General features: G+C 41.5%; 1 protein-coding gene across 1 annotated transcript in view; it reads right to left on the reverse strand.

Moving 5' to 3' along the window:
• Positions 1-23,304, reverse strand: part of PLCE1 (phospholipase C epsilon 1) — a 299,036-nt gene that overhangs the window by 102,460 nt on the left and 173,272 nt on the right. The window contains exon 4 of the mRNA XM_081823078.1: positions 18,590-18,906. Coding sequence (XP_081679204.1) covers positions 18,590-18,906 — 317 coding nt within the window. The remainder of the gene's footprint in view (positions 1-18,589; positions 18,907-23,304) is intronic.

Here is a 23,304-nt window from a genome sequence, read left to right on the forward strand (position 1 = left end):
GCGCCTGGGTGGCTCAGTTGGTTGGGCGACTGCCTTCGGCTCAGGTCATGATCCTGGAGTCCCGGGATCGAGTCCCGCATCGGGCTCCCTGCTCGGCGGGGAGTCTGCTTCTCCCTCTGACCCTCCTCCCTCTCATGCTCTCTGTCTCTCATTCTCTCTGTCTCAAATAAATAAATAAAATCTTTAAAAAAAAAAAAAACAAAAAAAAACATAAGGTTAAGTGAAAGAAATGATGTACAAATGACCCCATCTTATATGATTCCTTTTGTGTGAAATGTCCAGAATAAGCAAGTCCATAGGAACAGAGAATAGATTAGTGGTTTCCAGGGGCTAAAGTTAGTGAGGAATAAAAAACAACTGCTAATAGGTATGGGTTTCTTTTTGGAGCAATGAACATGTTCTAAAGTTATAGTGATGGCTATACAACTCTATGAATATACTAAAAAGCCACTGACGGGTACACTCTATTTTTTATTATAAATTTTTCTTTTTTAAAAATTTTAATTCCAATGTTGTTAACATCCAGCGTTATATTAGTTTCAGGTGTACAATATAGTGATTCAACAGTTCCATATATTATTCAGTGGTTATCTGAACTGTATACTTTAAGTGTATGCATGTATGGCATATGGATTATATCTCAATGAAACTTTTATAAAAATTATACTGAAAACAACAAACAAAAAAGAAGTGTTGCCAGGAGTAGAGAAAACAGCCAGGAAGGAGGACTGAGCATTCTGGCCAGGCAGTCCCACCTCATTAAGCCTGAGTGGGGCCCTTTCTCCCTAAATCTCTCTCATGAAAGGCAGGCTATAGATCCTCCCCTCCCATCTTAAAAAGTTTTCCCTCATCTGAGCTGGGAGTGCAGTTGCTTCATCTTTGGTGGCTCTGCCCAGCTGTAATAATCAGGCTAAAGATGGACTGGATTAGAAATCATCACCTCAAAGGAAGGAAGAGAACACTTCATGCCAAAATATATTGCAATAACAGAACCCTCAGTGTCACTCCCACCCCACAGAACCCAAGCCCCCTGAGCCCACAGCCTTGGCTGTTGACCAGCCCACTCAATTCCTCCCTCTTCCTTCCCTCAAAATAGGGGTATGGGAAGTGGGTAGTGCATATAGGATATTCTGGATTCAGTATTACATTCAATTCACCTGACACATTAAGCATCAGAGGATTATAATAACAAGAGATGGCATTTCTTGATCATAACAATCTTACCTAGAGGGAAGTGTTATCCTCATTTGACAGATGGGCAAAAGGATGCTTAGAAAGATTTAGAAACTTAGGTCATGTAAACAATATAGCTGGGATTCCAACTTGGGGAGGTCAGACTCCAGAGCTCAAGTTCTAAGGGGGTGTTAGAGATCATCTGGTCTCATCCCTTATCTTAATGGTCAGAAAATGATGCGCCCAGGCTACAGGACTTATTCAATATGACAGAACTGGCTAGAGGCAAAGCAAAGATTCCAGACTCATGATCTTATTAAAAGTTGCCTTGGTCTTTTTTAGATTCATGGTACAGATATGGAAGAAATTCCCTGAAGTCAGAGTCTCACATCCATAGTCCAGAGTTATCTAACTTGGGTTCTAAAACCATCCCAAGCAGATGGTATGTATTGTTTTCTCAAGGGTTTCTAAGAAAGATGTTCTCAAAATCTTCAGAGAGTTATACTGCTGTAAAATGTCCTCCCCTGCACCCCTCCCTGCCCCCCAACTAGTTTCATTTTCCCAAGAGAAAAGGGAATCATTGGGTATGGTGCTCTCCTCCTCAAACATGTCATGTCATGTCCCTCCTCTTCCCAAAATGAATAAACAAATAAAGCCCCCAATTCTTAGGGTGACATTCTCAGACCCAAACTTCTATTTCCATTATCTCTCATTGTGTCCCTTTACACAGGGACTTCTTTCCGGTTAGTTGGATCTCCAGGGTTGGGACATTTAGTCCCTAAATCACAAAGTCCAAGAACTAGAAGAGCCTTTGTGGAACTGGACTAGTCCACTACCCTTTCTCTTTGACTGTGATTCTCACCTTGGGGAGGAGGGTGAGGACAGTCTTGGCCAGGATTGGGGCAGGGCAGGTAGGGGAGAGAACATGTAATGTTTTAAAAATGTATATTCAGTATTATAAATAGCTTTATTCATGCTACTAATTATATTTGGAAATTCCAAAATCGCATTAGATGTTCACATGAGGGTTTTTAAAAAAAACATTTTGAAAGAAGACATGAGTCGAAAATGTTAGAAAACTTTAGATGCAGTTTCTCTGTTCTATGAATCCAGATATAGAGAGTGGAACCAATGCTAATATCAGTACCTCTATCTTCCACCTTTGTAATCATTCAAGAGCCCACCTAGGTGTGCCGAACTGTTCAAAATGGGGACCATTTCTCCAAACTTCTTGAGAGCTTGTAAGCAGTGATCTTAAAATGTTACAGAATTGGAAGGAAAAATTTCTCATCTGTTCTAAAAGTAAGTAATCCAGAGTTATTAGTTTTCTAGCATCATTATCTTCACATTAGTTATTTATTGACTTCTGGAGTCTGGGTCAATCACCGTGGCAAACATATTTCCCTAAAATTACCTCTTTTAATTCTTGAAACGACCCTATTTGTTAGGTGGGTGTCATTAGCACCATTTTATAGAGACAGAGGTATCGAATGGTTAAGAAAGTTGCTTGGGGTCACACAGATAGTAAGTAGTGCAACAGGGATTCCAATTCAAGTCTCAGAGCCCATGCTCTCATCCAAGCTGCCATTTTGTGCACCATGTGAATGGTGTGGTGTCTCTGTTACTTCCCAAAGAGTTCAACATGCAACAGTAACTCGTCCAGGCTGACGAATGTGAAAGGTGCATGCAGGGATCAATGAGGGAGAAAACTGGACAGGTAGGTTGTAGAGCCCCTTGTATGTGGCTAAGATGTCTGCATTCTGTTTGCTTGGCAATAAGGAGTGCCTCAAGAATGAAGAGCAGACCGCTATGCCTTAGCAGTGTCACAGGGACAAGGAACAGATGTGGAAGCCAAATGGATGAATGTGGACTTTGTTCATAGGTGTCACATAATTCCCTGGGAAAGGAGGCAACCCTATCAGCCAAAGTAGGATATTTGGTTCTGTGTGGGTTTTTATTAGCAGAATATCCCTCATTGGCATAGATAATAGTCACTTATATTGGACTACATAATAGGTATCTTGCCTTGTTTGGAATAGGAATAGAAACTTAAGTCCCTGTGTCTGGCTTGAAATTCTACTGAAATAGCTTTATGCCTCAAAGTAGTATGAAGTAAACATTTTTATAACTGTTACAGATGTTAATAAGGAAATCACATTGTAAGAAGCAATAAAAAAATGTACTTTAAAAAAAAGATAGTTTCATACCACACTTTCCATGGATTTAGCCTGCTTATCTCATCCATTGGTGGGGGACCAAGCTTTTGAGAGCCTAGCAGGGAAGCCCGCCTTATGTTTATTCTGCAGTAGAGAGAATTAGTTTCAGCTCACTTGCAGAAGTGGATTTCAGAGGAAGGGATTTGACAAAGTTGTTAAACTCAGTGGAGGCAGAAGAGGAAAACTGGGCTGATTATGTATCTGAGCACTGTCACTTTGAAATTCATTCTGGCCCCCAGAGTATAAATACACTTCAGTATTTTTGTTAGGATTGCCAGAAAATCAGCAAGTGTTCACTTTCTTTGGCCAACAAAAGCATGACTCTCTACACAAAAATTTTCTGCACATTTATAAACAAGAACATTTAGAAAATCCCCTCTTGCTGAGAGATATGACAACAGATATATTTAACTGAGCCATAAAATAAAGCAGATACTGAGAATACCAGTAGGTTCATCAAGCACAGGAAAAGTTCTTATGTCTCTCTTCTGACACAAACTTATACACGTCTTCCTATCCCCCCACAAATACCTTCCCTGTCCTGAGCTGGCCTGATGAGCCATCAGCCAGGTTTCACCTTTGTTTTCTGTCAGACTTCTCAAATAAGTATACACAATCCAATCTCTACATTTTGTCACCACGGAACCTTGGTTTTCCAGCAGGCTATTTTCAGCAGCCCGGCAGGCTATTGCTATGGTGGTCTCCAAGTGACCCATGACCTCCCACTCAAATCTACGGCAAAAACTTTTCTCCCTCACAGAATCTCCCAGTTGAACCGAGGCCACTAGATGATCTCAAGCCATTTGGCAAACCTGTTCTGTAAAGAGCCTGATGATAAATATTTTAGGCTCTGTGAGCCATTCAATCTTGCCGCAATACTCAGCCTCGCCATTACAGTGCCAAAGCAGCCATAGACAATATGTAAACTAATGAGTATGGCTGTGTTCCAATAACATTTTATTTAGGGACATTGAAATTTGAATTGCATACCATTTTCACCTAATATTATTTCACAAAATATTATTCTTTTGATTTTTAAAAAATTATTTAAAAAATGTAAAAAGCATTCTTAGCTCATAAGCTGTACAAAAAAAGGTGGTGGAATGGATTTAACCCCTGTGCCATTATTTGATCTAGGTCAATCTTCCAACCCAAACCAGGAGTTTCTTCCCAGCTTTGCAGCCAGTCAGCCAGGCTCTGTATGGACTTTCTCCCATCAGAAGAGGCTCACTACCTCAGAGGCAGCCTGCTCTAAGGCTGAGATGAAATGACTAGATTTGGTTCTGCCTGCTGACATCACAAAGAATAAGTCAACTTCAACTTTGTGGTAACCCTTCAAATACTGAAAAGTACCTATTCTGACCACCTGTTAAGTCTCCCATCTTGGGACAATAGTCCAGGTTTCCATTGTTGCTTGCACAGCGTTTTTTAGTTTTCTCTCTGCTCTGGTCTGTAGAAATCCTTCTGCAAATCTGGCCTCAGACTACACTTCAGGTGTGCCCAGTTTAGGGGACAGGTTAGTAAGGCCATTGCATTCTGTGATCTGCTCACCATCGTGGACTCTCTAATGCACTTCTGAACTTCCCTGGCTCAGGATAATGTGATACTTATTTTTGAAATTCTTCCCCCTTGGTCTTCATCACCCATGCTCCCTGATTCTCATGGGAGGCCCACATTCTCCTTCTCCTTGGAGACTTTTATCTGCCACAACAGTGGGTGTTACCAAAGCTGGATCCTTGGAGTCTGTGATCTCTCTCACACTTGACATCTTAGAAAACAGATGAATTCTCATGACTCAGCCATCCCTTCTATTGGGATTATTCTCAAATTGTATCTGCAGCTTCAATCTCCTCATATGTGAGCTCCAGGTTCTCACCTCCCACACCCTTAAAGACCTTACTTTACTCTTATCCTAAAACCTTCATGCCTCAAAGCAAGTATCTCCTCATGGGATGATGATAATAATGGTGATAATAGCAGCAAGAGTAGAAATAACAATTAACATTTGTTGGGCATCTACAACTGTGCCAGGCACTATCTTGAGCTAAGGATTCATTATCTTACTTAACTTTCACAACAACCCATGAGGAAACTACTCCTAGCTCCCTTTTATAGGTGGGGAAATAGGCTCAGAGAAGCAAAGTATTTCAGCCAAATCCACTGTGCTAATAAGTAACAGGGTTAGGATCTGAACCTTTGTATGTCTGAATCAGAGCATCTGCGCTTGACCATCATGGATGGACTTTGTTACTGCCCAGACGATGTCACAGGTGCCCCATGTCTTCCAAATGCCCTGCCCAAAAAGCTTAAAGTCAGTCTTGACCCTTCCCTGAATTTAGCCTTCCTACCCTACCAGTCACTATACCACTAGGTTTCTTTTTCTAAACAATTGGGCGCCATTTTCTCCTTTTGTGCTCACCAGCATCTTACACCAGGTCCCTCGTCATCATCCCCCGTTGTCTACAGCAACTCTCCTGATGGGTCTCCCCTCCTGGTATCATGCATGATCCTGCCCAGAATATGTTTGATCAAGCTGCTTCTCTCATTGAAAGGTTCTCCCTGCCATCCACCTCTTTGCCATTCATTCACTCGACCCACCTTGGAACTGTCTAGTCCTTACTGATCCAGAACCCTCATCCCACGGGAGGAAGGGAGGAGGGGAGCCTAGCACATATGTCAACTGTCATGTAATTTAAATATTTTACATGCTTACTTCCTTTTCTGCTCCTTCTCCAGCTTTTGAGTGATCTGTGGCTAAACTGCTTTGGGAAGCTAAGGCGTTAAGGCCCAGGCCCTCTTCCTCCCTATATGACAGAGTTTTCCAAAGCATGTTCTATAATGGGTACCAGGCACTCAGTATTCACATATGTTAGTGAAATACTGCATTCTGAGAGTCTCAATATACATTAGCATAATGAATGACCTGAGAAGTCCTGCAATGAAAAAAAAAAACCCACCTTCATTATCATTGTTTGCCCAGCATGCGGCATATGTGTTAGGCCATTTTTCCACAGAATGCATACATCCCAAACAACGCACTGTGGGAGATACAACACTTGGTTACCCCCCAAATCCCTCAAACAAACTACCATTTTGTTGCCCCATTTCTTTATTCATGGTATCTCTCATGACAAATGTTTGTTGTGCAACTAGATGCATAATTCTATATGTAAAGCCATATAACAGAGAGTTTGGGCTTTGGGGTCATAAAAGCCTGAGTTTCATCATGGCTTAGCCACTTTCTAGTTATGTGATATTGGGCAATTTATGTAACCTCTCAGTTTTCTTATTTGTAAAATAAAGCAATAATTCCCATCTATCAGGATTGTATGAAAGCTAAATGTAAAGTGTGTATGTAAAGTGTTTGGCACAGTGCCCAGTGTAAGAACTAGCAGTGGCTACATTATTAATTTCTCTTTCATCATCACCATCATCACCATCACCATGATCACCATCATCCTCATCACCACCATCATCATCACCATATCACCATCACTATCATCAACATCATCATCATCATCACCAACATCACCATCACTATCATCTAAATAAATGGGAAAAAAATTAGACATCCTCAATTAGCTAACTGACAAATTAACCACATTTTTTCTTTCCCTTTGAGAGGATAATTTGACTTATATATCAAGGATGTGTCTTGGTTTTAGGAAATTATTTCATGGAGTATCTCAAATTATACCAAGAGACAAAATGAGAAGCCTCTGTTGGATAATTGCAGAGTTAAGGCAATTCACATCTAGCTTAAAAACACTCTGCAAAGAGGGGATTAATGGTGTAAAGCCAACCTGATGAGCATTCTAATGATGTGCCTTTGGGCTTCCTACTAATTCTTATTTGGTTTGACATTTTTACTTACAATTTGAATAAATATACATGAGACACATGTATCAAGCCTGAGTAAGACATAGATTGGAAGTAGTTAGCTTACTCAATATATAACTGAATTAATATCAAAAACTTTTGCCCCAAAATGCCCCAAAAGATAAAATGTAGTAAAAGATTACATCCATGCAAGAAAACAACAAACAAAACAACCTATGTACAGAGAAAAGATGAACTTGGCCATTTGCATGCTAAAAGTCTAGGGGTTTTAGTTGACCTTCAGGTGGGCTAATAATTAGACACAGCTTATAGAAAAAAATAATCAAATTAGCAGGCATTCAGAGCAGGAGAATGACCTAATTGCAAGAAGGGAGAGTCTCAGTGTTCAGAACAGACTAAGGAGTTTCATTTTTAAGAGGGATATTGAAAAATGCTCTGTTTTGACAATATGGGGAATGTCCAGCCTCAAGAGAACCAAACAAAGGAAGACAATTTCTATTCGTCCCAGGGAATGACAGGTGGAATTTATAAGGAGGCGGATTTCAGTTTGATTTAAGGAAGAATTTTAAAACAAATTGAGCTCCATCAACATAACAGGCTCATTAAAATGGAGTGAACTCTGAAAGTTTTTAGCAAAAGCTGGGTAAGAATCTACAAGGGAGAGATGCCTACATTTGGTGGATGACAGAGGTATGTAACATAACCTCTGAAAGCTCATCAGTGATAATGTTCATAGTTGTGTCTGGCAAAAGCCTTCCCAACCTCCAAGGCTCTGAAGCATTTGGTCATCCTCAAGGGCAGTGTGCCTGGTGCCCTCTCTGTTCCTCTCTCATGGCACACAGTCCTTGCTTCTCATGTGGCATGGAATCACACTAGTTACTATTTATTGAGTACTATTCTGTGCTATTCTATTACCTTGCTTAAATGTCCCAATAACCCTGTGAAGATAAAATTAACACATTTTACAGGTGAGAAATATGAAGCTGAAATCAGTTTATGTCACTAACTTGCCCAGAGTCCTACAGTGAGTAAGTGGCAGACCAGGACTCAAATCCAGACTTTAGCAATAGAATCATATTCTTTCCACTAACCCATGACACTTCTTTCACCATGATCTCTCACATGATAGCTAATGCTTTACATGGCCTTTTCTTGGTGTATATTTATTCAATATCTTAGGTCTTACATGCCTTGAACTAAATTGTAAATTCCTCGAACAAAAATCCATGTCTTGCTTTTCTTTGTATTTCTAGTGGCACTTCTTTCAATAAACAACTGTTAATGCCAACTAGCACTATGCATTCATAAATACTTATTTATTGAGCATCTACTTTATAGCTGGCACTTTGCGAAGAACCAGACATACAGCAATGAACAAGTTTAAAAAGTTTCTAAGGATAAAAGCAAACAAGCAATAGCTTCCCTGACTTTTGAGGTGAGACATGACCAAGAGAAGGCAGCAGCTGTGGTATGACCAGGGTAAGAAGGTCTTAGGCAGAGAGAACAGCAAGTGCAAAGGCTATGTGGAGAAAACTAGCTCTGTATGTCTAGGAACAGAATAAAAGTCAGTGTGATTGGAACGGAGCCAGAGACAGGGTGGCTGGTGTAAAGTCAGGGTGAAGTAGATGGGCAAAATCATGCACGGTCTTGGCATTTTGGATTTTATTCCAAATGCGAAGGGAAGCCATTGGGAGATTTTCAGCAAGGGGTGACCTGATCTGCTTTATGTTTATAAAAAATCACTCTGGCTGCTGAGTGGAGAACGGATTATAGGGTATGCAAGCATGAAAGCAGCACTGAAGGTGAGTGCAGTGGTGGCCAGTGGTGGCAGGTGAAATGCTAAGGAGTGAGCCAGTTCAAATGTATTTTGTCAGTAAAGCAACTGGAACTTGCTGATAGGTTCCATGGTAAGGGCTTGGGAAAAGAGAAAATCTAGGATGACTCCTAGGGTGTTAGCCTGAGCAACTGGGTAGAGGCTAAGATGGGGAAGACAATGGGTGGTACGTGAATGGAGGAGTGAGAAGTCAATCCTGTAGTTCTATTTTGGCCACATCTGAGCTGTCTTGTGGACATTGTTAGAATGTAGGCTTTGTGAAGGCAGAGGCTCTGTGTGTCTTGTTCTGTGCTGTATCCCCAGTGCACAAACCAGCACCTAGCATATAAGCTGGTACACAATAAAATCTTGTTGAATGAAAAAAGCCAAGGGGAGGCATTGAGAAGGCAACTGGATTTATGAATGTTTAAATCTCTTGCGCAAATGTAGATTCTTGGCAAAGCATAATTACCTTCCTCTTTGGCTCCTACATGTGCAGTAAAGATCTCTGAGAGAATGGTTTTTAAAAGAGTTGAATTAAATATCCTAATAGGGTCAGTTAATGCAGACTTGGAGAGGCTCAAAATCCTACTCTCTGACCAAAGCCTACCTGGTCTTTCCCACAGTTTCAGTGTCACTGAAGTGATACGTCTGATGGTAAAGAACACTGGGCCTCGAGGAGACACTAGGCTGCTTCTCTGAGTCATGTTTACTATTTGTAATAATAATAATAATTAACAACAAGAACAATACTTCTCACATACGTCAAAGTTTTTATTTGTCTCTGCTAATTTCCATCGCAGTCATTCTTATTTCTACCCATCCCAGGCTTGAAGCACTGACTTGGTGCCTGCCTTAAACGGAATAAAACAGGCCTCCAATGGTCAACCGGAAGTTCTCTTTTTGGGCTGGTTCAATCTTAGAGACATGATGGGAGCTTTAAAAAGGGTCACTAAATCCTATCATAGTAACAAAATGGTTTAAATATTTAAGATTTCAAAACCAAGTTCTCTACTGTAGCATGAGTACCAAAGAATGAAAAAAAAAATGCAGAAAGAAAAAAGGAAGAGAGGAAGGAAGGAAGGAATTAAGGAAGGAAGGAAGAAAGGAAGAAAGGAAGGAAGGAAGGAAGGAAGGAAGGAAGGAAGGAAGGAAGGGGAAAAATAAAGAGAAGACCAGCAAGTAAGTTACCACACTCATTAAAATTTACTTTGGACAATTCTCAACTATCTGCAATAATGGACGACCTCAAAGACAGGAATCACTGTCCTATTTGCTTTGGGATACAGCTTTGTTCTTCTCTTTGAATTCCAGTGGGGCTGATGGTCTAGAGCTGTGATCTCTAAGCATTGGTGGCATCAGAATTATCTTGTGGAACTTTCAAAAAATACAGATCCCCGAGCCCACCATGTATCCATGGAGTCAGAAACTCCTGGCAGTGGGCGGCAGGCATATGCATACTTTAAAAATACTCTGATGCCCTTGTCTTTGTTCAGCTGATCAGTGAAAACCACTGTTCAAGGAAATCGCATTAGATATTTCAAGAATGAGCACAGGCATGGAGGTCCGGATTCCAAGGTTCCTGGCAGCCCTCGTCCACCACCTTCTCCTGCTGTCTCCACATTGGGCACAGCCTCCCTCCATCCTGGTCCTTTTGGAAGTAGTGATAGGACTTAAGATTTTGAATTTCAAAAGCCATCTCTGTTGGGCTATAGGTTTCATGAAAAATAGAAGTAGAGAGTGAGAAAGAAACATATAACAGCGATGGTATGGGGGAGAGAGGAAGGTAAAGAAATAAAGCAAAACTTAGATTTTTTTTTTGGCATCCTACATTCTCAGGCATCCAGTACCTCAAGGCTGGAAGGAACTTTATTTTTTTTTAAATTTATTATGTTATCTTAATCACCATACATTACATTATTAGTTTTTGATGTAGTATTCCATGATTAACTGGGTGTTATATGCAAACAATGAAACAATGAAAGGAAATTTAAAAACCAAACACCTGAAATCCCCTTCTGCCTGATCTGTGGAAATGACAACTTACCCTAATGTTCTTCTGGGACAATATTCTAGGACACCTCAAGATACGGTTATCTTTCCCATGTCAAAGAGCACAGCCTCCCAATTCAAAGGAGATGTTACGTTTTCAATATCAGGAAGTGAGCACATGTGTTCAAGTCAACAAAGAGGTTAAATTCATTCTACATGTTGAAATAATAAAGAATATTTTGAGTCATCCTATGAAGAAAATGGCTTTTTTTCAGAGTAAGAGAACAGAGTTGAGGAAAAAAGCTCCTTCAGCATCTGATTTAATAGCACCAGGTAAGCAACCCAAGAATACTGGCTTTGGAAGCCAGATCACCTGGATTCAAATCCTAGCTAGTCATTTAATTAGCCTTTTTGTGCCTCAGTTTTCTCATCTGTTAAGTGGGGGGACCATAATAATAAAAGAGATGGGATCCATTATTATTAGTTATTTTAATTTTAGGTTTTTTGTTTTGTTTTGTAACCAACATTGAACCATTTGTGTCTTAGATCCTCACTGCTTACCCACGTCATCCTTCTGAACACTCACATAACCTATTTGAGGTAGGTACTATTTTTGTCCCCATCTAGAGATGAGGGATTAGGTAGTTAGCTTGAGGTTATGCAGCTGGGAATGGTGGATTAGAACCAAGGCAGGCCGACCCTAGAGCTGAATGATGATACACGGTGATGCCATTCCTCATTCTGAGCCCTGCTGTTCACTGACAGTTACTGTAAGTGAGTAGAATCCTGTGAGTTCTGATTGCCAAGAACTGCCAATCACAATTTGCTGTCAATCAGCTCCAGGACAGATTAGCTTCCTACTAATAACCCTGCTCTTAGAATACGGCCCTACACAGCTGAGTCTTGGTTCAACTGCCTACGGTATTTTTTGGTCCAGAAATTTCTGGACTAAAATTTCTGTTAACTCAGGAATGCGTGGTGAAATGTTCTGGAGAATGAATATAGTGTCTACTTTCAGAGGTGCCTCTGGAGAGATGTGCTTTCCCAAGGAGAAATCTGGTTTTCCACAGTGAGCTGAAATTTCCCTTACGCTGAGGGGGCTTTATTAGCAATGCATCCCATGAGTATTCAGATATGAAGAAGTTTGTATCGTAGCCCTAAACAGATGATTTACTTGGCTGTCTGCATAAAAGGAGGGGAGAAAAGCTTTGACAGGAACTTCTTCTAACATGATTGAACATACATATTAAAAAAACAGTATTTTTAAAAAATATTTCAAGTGAAGAACACATTTGGGCATGAGGACACTCCCCTACCCTAATCTCCACCATTATCATATGTCATGCATTTTCCTTACTGTGCAGAAATGGTCTTTCCTTGGCTATGATGAGACATAGTTTTAGATGTTGGAAAATGCCAAACTGATCATCACTTACGAAGTATATAAGAGATTCTGGCTGAAAGGACCCAGGTTGAAACAGCTGTTCTCTGGCCAGATGGTTTGCTTATTCTTGCGATTCTTTCCCAGGTTGTTAAGCTGCACCTTGGCATTCTTCATAGAGGGGATGCCCTTTAAACTGTTGAACTGAAATCTAGTGAAACCTACCAGACAGAAGGAACAAGTAACAAGTGAGTGTCACTTTGAGCTGCCTGCATTTGTGTGGCCAGAGAAGCAGATTGATGACTGCTTAGGTTAACCAAACAGAAGGAGGTCGGGGAAGGTCACTTGGGCAAAGAACTAAGTAGAATCCCTCCACGGTCTTCTGGGGTCTCAGAATAATTGTGGGCTAAATCTTGGGCTCATGAACTTACCCTGGACCACCAGGTCCAAAAGAGGAGCCCAGAGGAATGTTCTTGCTAAAAATTACTCAACAAGAAAAGACTGCTCAGGCCAGAGGAAAAAGTGAACCTGCTAATAGCCTTTAGAGCTGAAAACCAATCTCCAGTCAGAGAAATCAACTATCTATTATACAAAAGAGTATCTGGTAATGGTGTGGGCAGTGGTGGTTACGGAGCAAAAATTCACTCTGTTGACAGGTCCTGTGGCCCAGCTGTAGAGGCAGACCACGGCGAGTTCTGATTTCCAAGGTCATCAATGGGTGAACCATAAAGACAGGAAACAGAGGCCATATTAAAGAGGCATAAGGTTTGAGAACCAGTGACTCAGAAATTCAATCCCAGAATACCACCAACCTCCATGTTTCACCATCGTCCTCAGGGGTGGTGGGGGAAGAAAGGCATGAGAACAAAGGGAATAAGGATGGTCTTCAATCTTTAATAGTTTCTCGTCTCTTCTTAGCTCTCGTCTCTGCTTCTAAAGTATGCAATCTCTTCAGTGACATTATCTACAAAGACATGCCTCTCTGGCTCCTCTAGAAAAGAAAAATGGCTCTGGAATTTATTCTAAAAGAAATGAAAAAAAAAACAACAGTGAGAGCAAAAGGAATCTGGGCTAGAGGCAGAGGCTGGATAGGGGAAGAAAGTGAGGGGAAAACCCCCAGGTTGATTTGAGACTGTCAAAGTAAGAGACTTTGTGGGTGGCCAGGAAGTGAGGTTGCTCAACCTGAAGAGAGAAAGAAAGAATACTGGTTTCTTGGAGATTTAGATCAGAGTATGACTACAGAGAGATGTCCAGATCAAAAGGGTTCAGGAAGACCTGCCTCCCAAATCAAGCAAAGCAGGACTGAGCTTATCCACACCCCTTAAGCCCCATCCGACAACCACTGGCTTTGGGGCTGACCCTCTGCATCTTCCATTTACTTGCGAGGTTAAAGAAATGACTCCCTTGAAAAGTTACTCTGATGTGCACCAGTCTTGATGTTGGGCAGGAGAAGGGGGAACGGGGAGAAACACTGCTTCCAAGCCACAATCTAAATTGATTCTCAATGATTTATCCCCTGGCCTTCCTTAATGTAAGCCATTTTTTCAGTTATTTTATGATTGTACTTTGAATTGCATTTTAACCGTATTTTCCTAAGAACAAGTGTTATGCAACATTGCCCAAAAGGCACCAGGGATTTCCTTTCCTTTCCCCACATCACAGTTAAGTCATTTGGTAAAGAGTTGTTAGAACTTGGGAAACTTCTAGCTCAGAATAATGTTCTATTGATAATTAGGAGCAAGCTTCCTCCCTAGACAATGAGTCTTGCTCAGAACAACCGGCGGTCTTCTTGTCTGGGATATCCTCCATTCCCTGTGATGTCCCCTCTCTAACCCACCCATCCCTCAAGGCCCAGCCCCAACCTCCAAAGCTGAGCAGAGAGAGCTCTAATCACCCATCTAGACACCTCAGCTTCCACATCTGTGCCACTCACACTGCACGGACTTTCTGCCTTTTTTGGTAGTGAGTTGTGCCCACGCCTGACTACAATTTAAGACTGGTAGCTCCTGGCAGCCGCGGACTGTTACTCATTTTCCTCAGTGCTTATCCACCATGGTGCCCTGCTTCTGAGAAGTGCTGAAAATATGTGCACCGAATAACTGAATGCATAAATAAATGCATTCACCTCTCCCCTAAGTGACTAGCACTCCTGCCATGAAGCTAATATTCTCTATCTTGTCTTTGAGATTCTCCAGCCTTCCAAGCAACAGATATCTTCCTCCCACTGAGGAGAGTGCATTTACTTTGGGTATCCAATTTCGACAGAACCAAAGTATGGTCTTATAATGTTGTAGATTTTTATCATATACTGCTAATTTCTTACTTAAAAGAACATTATGTTTGACACATCAGCAAAAAAAAGAGAAGGCTATAGCACAGGAGGTGCTCAATAAATAAGTCTTAAGTGAATGAATGGATGAGTAATAATAGGAAATTAGATAAAAATAGAAACAGAAAGAGGAGTAGAAAAAGAGTAGATGCACAGGAGATTTAGAAAGGAAGTAGAAAGAGAGGGGAAAGGAGACTCCAGATTAATTAAATTCTTGGGCGCCTGGGTGGCTCAGTCGGTTAAGCGACTGCCTTCCGCTCAGGTCATGATCCTGGGGTCCTGGGATTGAGTCCTGCATCGGGCTCCCTGCTCTGTGGGGAGCCTGCTTCTCCCTCTCCCACTCCCCCTGCTTGTGTTCCCTCTCTCACTGTGTCTCTCTCTGTCAAATAATAACTTAAAAAAAAAAAAGATTAATTAAATTCTCAATCAGCAATTCTGGTACTACAAACTTGACCTTGATAATTAAGCAGAGAGGAGGGGCAAGGCAGTTGGGTTAGAAGAGAGTAGACTGTGAAGACAGACATCTGGATTCTGACATTCACTCAGCCACTGTGTGACCTTGAACAAGTGACTCAACCTCTCTGAGCTGCACTAGCTTTTTTTTTTTAACTTTTATTTTGAAGTAATTTTAGATTTATAGAAAAGTTGCAAAAATAGTATGGAAAGTTCCTGTATACAGTTCACCCAGCTTCTGCTAATATTAGCATCCTTCATAACCATAGTACCATTATCAAGACGAAGAAATTAACATTGATCCATTAATACAATACAGCCATATTCCTTATTAGAATTTCACTAATGTCCCCATTAATATATTTTTCCTAGCCCTGTATCCAGTCGGTTCCCCCACTGTATTTAGTTATCATGTCTCCTTGTCTCCTCCAGTCTTTGACAGTTCCTCAGTCTTTCCATACCTTTCATGACCTTGATACTTTTGAAGAGTAGAACGTCCCTCAATCTGGGGTTGTCTGATGGTTTTTTTCCCTCGTGATTAGATCTAGGTTATGCATTATTTATTTATTTATTTTGGTGTCAAGAACGTCACAGAGATGATGTCATGCCCTTCCCAGTGCACCACAGCAAGAGTTATCTGTCAATATGTCTTCTTACTGGTCATGGTGACCTTGAACACTTACTAAAGTGGTGTCTACTGGGTTTTTCCACTGTTCTATTTTTCCTTTTGTAATTAATAAATATTTTATGGAGAGATATTCTGACTTTTTATTTATTTTGTTATTTCCTTAAGTAACCTCTACACCCAATGTGGGGCTTGAACTCATGACCCTGAGATCAAGAGTTAAATGCTCTGCCAACCGAGTCAGCCAGACACGTCTTGTGGAGAGATACTTTTAGACTAAGCCAATATCTTTTTTCTCATTGTATTTTTGCCCAAAAATATTAGCATTCATCAGTGGTTCTTGTTTTTTTTGTTTGTTTGTTTTAGTGGTTCTTGCTTGTAACAATTTATTGCTGGGGGGGTCCTCAAGGTGATTTCCTATTTCTTTCATCCCTCTACATTTATTAATTAGATTCCTTTATAATTAAGAGCTTCCCCTCCCCTCCCATTAATGAATTTATTCATTTATTTTTATCAGTATGGACTCAAGAATACTTATTCTATGAACTATAATCCAATACTATCATTTATTTTGTTACTTAAGCTTCACTTTTTAAATCTGTGAGTCAGGGAGAATGGCAATAGCCTTACACAACTATCATGAGGATTAAATAGGACTTAGAAATGTGAAAATGTCCAGTCCATAGCACCTAGTAAATAAATGCTGGCTCCTGTCCTCCCTTTTCCTTATAGAAGGTAAAGCCACACTACTCTGAAGGCAAGACCCTTCTAAATAGGCGAACATCCTAATTTAAGAATTCTCTTTTAATGTAATGCAGCCTTTCTACACTAAGGTATAGAAAGCAACTAGAATTTAGCTAGCCCAGTGTTGCCTACTAGAGGTCGTTTCGGATCTGCCTGTAATGACTACGTAAGACTGATTTTTAATCAGTATCCATAATTTGTATGAAAATAGATGCTTGAGAATACTTGAAAACAGACTGTTCTCTTAAGTAGTTTAAGTGTTTTCCCAGAAATCTTGTTTATGTTCTGAAGTTGCTTAGCTAAACTATTTTCAGAGATAGTCCAAAGCATGCCTCAACCCAGCTGTGCTTTGTATCATCACTAACTCTGAATTAGTGAAATCACTGATTCATCTTTGATTCTTGAGGTTATGGGAGTGAATGGAAGAAACCAAAATTTTCTTTCTCCAAAATTAATTTAAAATTAGATTTTAAAAGTTCAGGCAAGGCAAAACTTCAGGTAGAATTTAAAACAACCACAACCACAACGGACAAGGATAAGGTCCCAAGGCTGTGAGAATAAGGAGATCTGGAAGTTTAAAGCACTACACAACATACAGTAAATCCACAAATAAAACACTCAATGTACTGGAACTTCCATTTCTACCCTGTTGTTATCAGTAAGGAAGATCAAGAACATCAGATTTATTTTAAAAAGCAATTTAGGGGCAGTGTGGTTCACGGGCTCTCAAGTGGACTCCCAGAGAGTCAGCGTTGCTCAGTTTGGAGTGGGGCCAGGTGCCACCCCTCAACACGAGCCTGATCCAGGTGGGAGTGGAGTGGTTCACAGTCTGGCTTTGGGGCCTGACTATGTAGGTCTGAATATCACTATTGCTACCTACCACCCATGTAACTCTGGGCAAATGACTTCATTTCCTCATGCCCCAGTGTCTCCACTGGTAAGATGGGCCTAATGAGAGCATCTGTCTCCCAGGGTTGTTGTGAGGAGCAAATAAATGGTACGTGTAAAATGATGAGCATGACAGCCAGACGGTATCAGCGATTCCTATGGATAACAGACCTCCCTCTGAGGAACGGTGATTGGGGCATGTCTGGGCACAGAACTACTTGGGCTCAGCCTCTAAAACTTCTGCATCCACTGGGCCTTATCAAGGTCACTGACATTTACAACCATCATTGGGGTCAGGATTGGCAGGCTGTGGAGGCTGCAAGGTGAGCTGCCACAGTTGGAAAGGGTTTAAGTAACAAAGTCTGATGGACCCTCCGTCCATCAGAGATATACTGAATGGAGACCTGCCTTTCCCTCCTGTCCCTCCTCCTTGTTCCAGGGCCACATGATGCCAACCCTTGGCTCTCCCCCCGCCACCCCAGCCCCTTGACCTCTTACAGTGCCTTCTTCTCAAGTATTCCCAGACTCTGGTCACAGCTGTCCTTTCTAGCACTGGCTTATGGTAAGGTCTCAGAGGCCTTGGAGGGACTTTCTGGTGTTGAGGATCTTGATGGGGTGCCGGGAACAGAAGTGCCCCTGGAACCCACGTTCCTCCCCGTGCTTCTGACCCAGGTGCATTGGTTTTTACATTTCTGCTGAGAAGGCCTGAGAGTGGAAGAGGGGGTGGGTTAGACAGATCCCATGGCCAGGGATCACGTGGTCAAAATTCAAAATTGAGACATTTGGTCTTAAAAGCACCTGTACAATGTGGGGGGAATACTGGAAAATGAGCCTGGGGAGAATATTTTGGGAAGAGAGCAGAGAAAAGGGCAGGGACCAGTTGTCCAAAGGGAGAAGGCCCATGCACTTTATGAAGATAGAGGTAAGGATAGGAACAGTTAGGCCTAGGGCAATGATAGGGAGGATGACAATGTGTCATCGATCTCATTGCTTGGAAACAAAGCAGCCATTGTGGACATGGCAGGACCAACAGGCAGATGAGACACCAATAACAGACAAACCAAAGAGGAGAAATACGTTTAAAAATCACTTACTAGAGTGTCAATTACAAGTACATCTCCAAGTGGCTTCTTACCTCATTAAATCTCATCACCAGATCTTCCAGGGCATTGTGCTCTCTGTTCTGGGAGGTAAGAATCGAAGCTGAGATGGATGCTTTGAGGCAGGGCAGGGATGTCTGGCATTCCGGAGTGCCCAAGTCCCGGGTCAAGAAGCAAAGGTAGTCAACTGGCAAGACCCTTCGGTAAATGTTCTGTTCCTGCTCCATCAGGATGCTGGCGACTTCCTCTGGGAACTGAATGAGGGGCTGCAGGTCAATCAGCTCCTTGCTGATCCCAGCTGAACTTGAAGGGAGGGCACTGGAATTGGCCATGGAGGTGCCTGGCTGGCGTTCTAAAATAAAGCAACAAAAGTTATGGTGACATCAAGGTTGATATCCCTACAACAGATATTTACTTGAGAGCCATTCAAAATCTTACAAGTTTCCTAATCAAGTTTCTGCTTGGTGAATAGCTCTCTACGATCTTCCTTGGTATGGAGACCCTTCTGATAACTGTCCTGCCTGCTTGCTCCTGCCCCCTGGGGCATGGGTGAAGGCTCAGTTCCCCATTTTTAGAAGGAGAATTGATCTAACATACCATTCTCTAACCAGTTCACTATGACACTTTGCAGAGTAGTAGAGAAGTCTCTTCTTTGCTTCTGCATTCTCCAGTGCTAACCATCAGAGTGAAGCAGAATGAGGGTGGGTGTGGGCACAGCACCCGAGGTGGAAGAGGAAAGAAGGCTGTGGCAGGGGGTGGGGGGAGGCATGTGGACACATATACATGTGGTGTGTAAACATGCAGGAGACCCCAGGGACCCAATGCATACAAGGTCCAAAACTTCATAGTATACCTGCTGATATTCTACCCTCAGTGATTCCACTGAGAACCATTTGGGGGTTTGCAGGGACAGAACCACCTATAAAGTAAGGGAGGAACAGGTAGTAAGGAGATGTATCTAAATAAATAAAATAAATCTTATTCCCTGCTCCACAAGTGGCAATAAGAAGGTGGTGAGGAAGAGAGAGCAGCAAGTGCACTAGACAGAAGGACCAAATGCACTCATAGGCTCCAAATTATTCCCTTAGCACAAATTCACGTTATTTGACCACTCCTCCCATCTGTCTCTTAATTTCCTGCCTATGAGTCATTCATTCATTTATCTAATTTAACCATCCATCTGTCCGTCCATCCACTCAAAAAGCTTTGAAAATCTATGATGAGCCCTCCAAAAGAATTTCTCAAAGTATGACCAGTTTTGTGGCTAAGTTGGGGAAATGTCATATATTCATGTCACAAATCCTCTTCCTGGAAACACATGAGGTGCACAGGTATACTGTTAAAGGCTCTAAGGGGTCTTGCAGTAAAGAAATCCACTTCCATTGCTTCATTCAGTGCTCCCCAGAGCACACTTTATATCACACCTACTAGGTCACTCTGTGAGACTAGTGCTGCTTGGAGCCCTTCAGGAAACACTGCCCCGTGGGCCAAACTGCTCTCACTCCTTATCCAGTTCACGCCTTTTCCTTCCCGACAGTCTCTTCCTGGCCAGCCCCACTTCACGCTTCTCATAGTGCTCCATGAGGGGACCAAATTCTACTTCTCCAGATCTTTCTCACATTCCTGATTTCTTAAAACATTCTCACTGACCCTTTGGCAGAATAAAGCCCTTCTGATGGCTGGCATTCCTCACTGCTGACTGTCACTTGTTTGGACACTGGACAACGGCACCGTTCATAAGGAGGACTTCATCAACATTCAGATCTCAGCATCCTTGACTCTTTTTTAAATCCCTCCTGCAGACAACCTTGGAATCGTCACTCCAAAGTATTCCATCTCTGTAGTACTGAACTCTGAAATCCTCCACCTTGAATTTGACTGCCTTTTCCCTCCCATCCTTTCTACTAAACCTTCTCTGTCCTTGACAGACTTCCAGTTCCTTGGTCTTGGTTTGGGTATATGGTCAGCATTTTAACATGCGCCCACAACACCCAGGATGCCATCCCAAGTCTCCTTGACTTTCCGCCACGTGTACTTCCCAATCTTGAATCCTAAACTCAACCATCCATCCTTGGCTTCTGGGCTGCTATATGATGACACTGACATTGCTGCTACTTAGTGATGGAACCCTGGTTACTTTGGATTATCTAACTTCAGCTGGGCCCTCAGGGCAGCTTCAGACTTGACATGAATTTATTTATTTTTTTCCTAAATAGCTCACTGTCTTCTTTACCTCTGCAGTGGAGCCTTTCTATTCTTCTCACACTCCCAAACCCACCTTTATTTTCCTTACATTGATTTGATCATTTCTTTTTTCTTTGTTTGTTTGTTTAATTGTTTTTACTTGAGTGTAGTTGACACACAACATTATGTTAGTTTCAGGCATACAACATAGTGATTTGACAAGTTTAAACATGATGCTGTGCTTACCACTAGTGTAGCTACTGTGTTTGATGCTTACCACATGTTTACTACACGATGGTAACTGACAAACGTCAGGGACTCCTTCCATTAGGTAAAATGCCTCTATGTTTTCTATTTTCTTCTCCTTCTCTGAGAAAGTTGTGTGCCTCCTCTTACCCAAGGCACACCTAGGTTTGTGATTAAGTCTATTCAAATCGCCTCAGTGGTTGTCTCCAACATCAGTCCCTTTCTCTCTGCAGACTCTTCTTTGCCTACCCAAGTGTTTGGTTACCCTTACCCCATACAACTTCCCTTCTCTCTTAAACTCCAAATTTTCTCTAGCCTTCCCTTCACTGTGTACCTTCTGTGCACAGCAAGCTATATTCCTCTGGTAGGTATGGTGACCATATCTTCTGATCCAAAGACTAGGCCATACATTCTGCCCAAAGTAATAAACCAATAATGGTGTGGGAGAGAAAAATGGAAACTGGGAGCTCTTAGTTCTTAGACCACCCTGTTGACAGGGCATCTCTGTTGATGGTCTGGGCTCTGATGTTCTTCCCTCACCCCATCCTCTCCCATGCAGCCCACCCGCCACCTCTGAAGCATAGCTCAAGAAAAATTCTTGTGACATTTGCTGTTTAACTGAGTTGTTTCCCTTTTGCAGGAATGCTCTCAGTGACAATCTAACAAAAAATCATGAGGAGAAAACTGTAAAGTTTGAACAATATTGCTCTCCACTGATGCAAGCCTGATCCTATTTTAAATATAATCCAGTCAGAACTCCCTGTTTCATCTTCTGTATAAAAACTGTAGTATCCAAATTTTTGTTTCTCTTTGATTCTAAAAGGTGAACGGGTGAGTAAAGAGTACAATGATTTATTGTAACCATTTTTATCCATTTTTTTTGGGCCAAACTACAAAAATCAACTTCAGTGGAAAACAATGACAGCCAAATTATATTTGGTTCTCTCTAAGCTCTTATTTGAAAATAATTAAAATATGCCAAGTGCTCAAGTCTACATGGTCTATGCTCTCCAACTTTCTGAATAGTTTAGAAATTACTGGATTTCCTGAAAATTGACTCAGAATGTGGTCTGATGACAGGCAGATTGCAGCTTCTAGATACTGATAATATATGTACAGTGGAATTAGCCCTATATGGGAAGTCTTCCCAGAAGTAACCAACTCTGAAACATGATTTCAAAGTACAACACTCTATGATGAAAATAATAGTAACCCCTAAATCTTGTGAAATCGCTTATCTAATATGTAAGAGAAGAGATAATGTAATAAAAGATATAAATAACGTAAGATAATATATTATAAACTGCAATTTATCTTGAGATAGGAATCACATGCTGTTACAATGAATAAAGAATCTAGTGACTGGTGAGAAACAGCAATAAAGGAGACCTAAAAAAACTCAATGAAAGAAGAAAAAAGAAGCCTGGTCGTTGTAACCCTCATAAATGCCACAGCCCCATGTGTCTCAGGATAAACATGACAGCACACTCAAAGGAAACGCAAATCTGATGTTAGAAACCTTGAAACATAATGTAGATCTTTCGTGTAGGTTTCCTTAAAGCAGAAGTACTCAGGGGTTTTATATCATGCCCTACAAACAATCATCCCAGAAATCTTGGGACATAATTTTCTGTCCCACAAGTTCCACACTTTTTAAAAAATATTTTATTTATTTATTTGACAGAGAGAGAGAGAGAGTGCACACAAGCATGCAAGAGAGACTGACATGGGGCTCGATCTCAGGACCCCGAGATCATGGCCTGAGCTGAAGGCAGACACTTAACCGACTGAGCCACCCAGGCACCCCACAAGTTCCAAACTTTTAGCAGCTGTTAAAAACTTCCCATTTTCTCTCGTTCTTGCTGGGCACTCCTTATAATCTCCTTCTTCCCCTTCCCATGCCACATGGCCCCAACTCACGGCTCTGCATCACCATCACACCCTCCTTTCTGCCAGATGGGCAACTCTACGATGGATGGGAGACCCTGTCGTTCTATGACCCCCTGGCACTTCCTCATTGGTTGTGGAGCAAAATTCATAAAGCCCTCTAGAAGCTGCAGTTCTTCTCTTGTGAGAAAGTTTTTAGAAAACGTATGGTGAATAAAATTATCCACCTTAATCACAGTCAAGGTTTGTTCTCAGCTCTATGTTCTTCAGTTAATAGCTATTCTACAGTAGAATAGGGTTGTATCTCTAGACACGGTCACAACCTGGAAATATTTACCATGAGACACAGTGTCGGCAAGTTCTGATTCTCTGCTTAATTATTAACTTCCTTAACTAAGTATTTTACATGGATTAATTCAGGAGGTAGATAGTA

Source organism: Leptonychotes weddellii, chromosome 6 (genome assembly GCF_054177405.1).
Source record: "Leptonychotes weddellii isolate Sample4059 chromosome 6, ASM5417740v2, whole genome shotgun sequence".
Classification (NCBI taxonomy): Eukaryota; Metazoa; Chordata; class Mammalia; order Carnivora; family Phocidae; genus Leptonychotes; species Leptonychotes weddellii.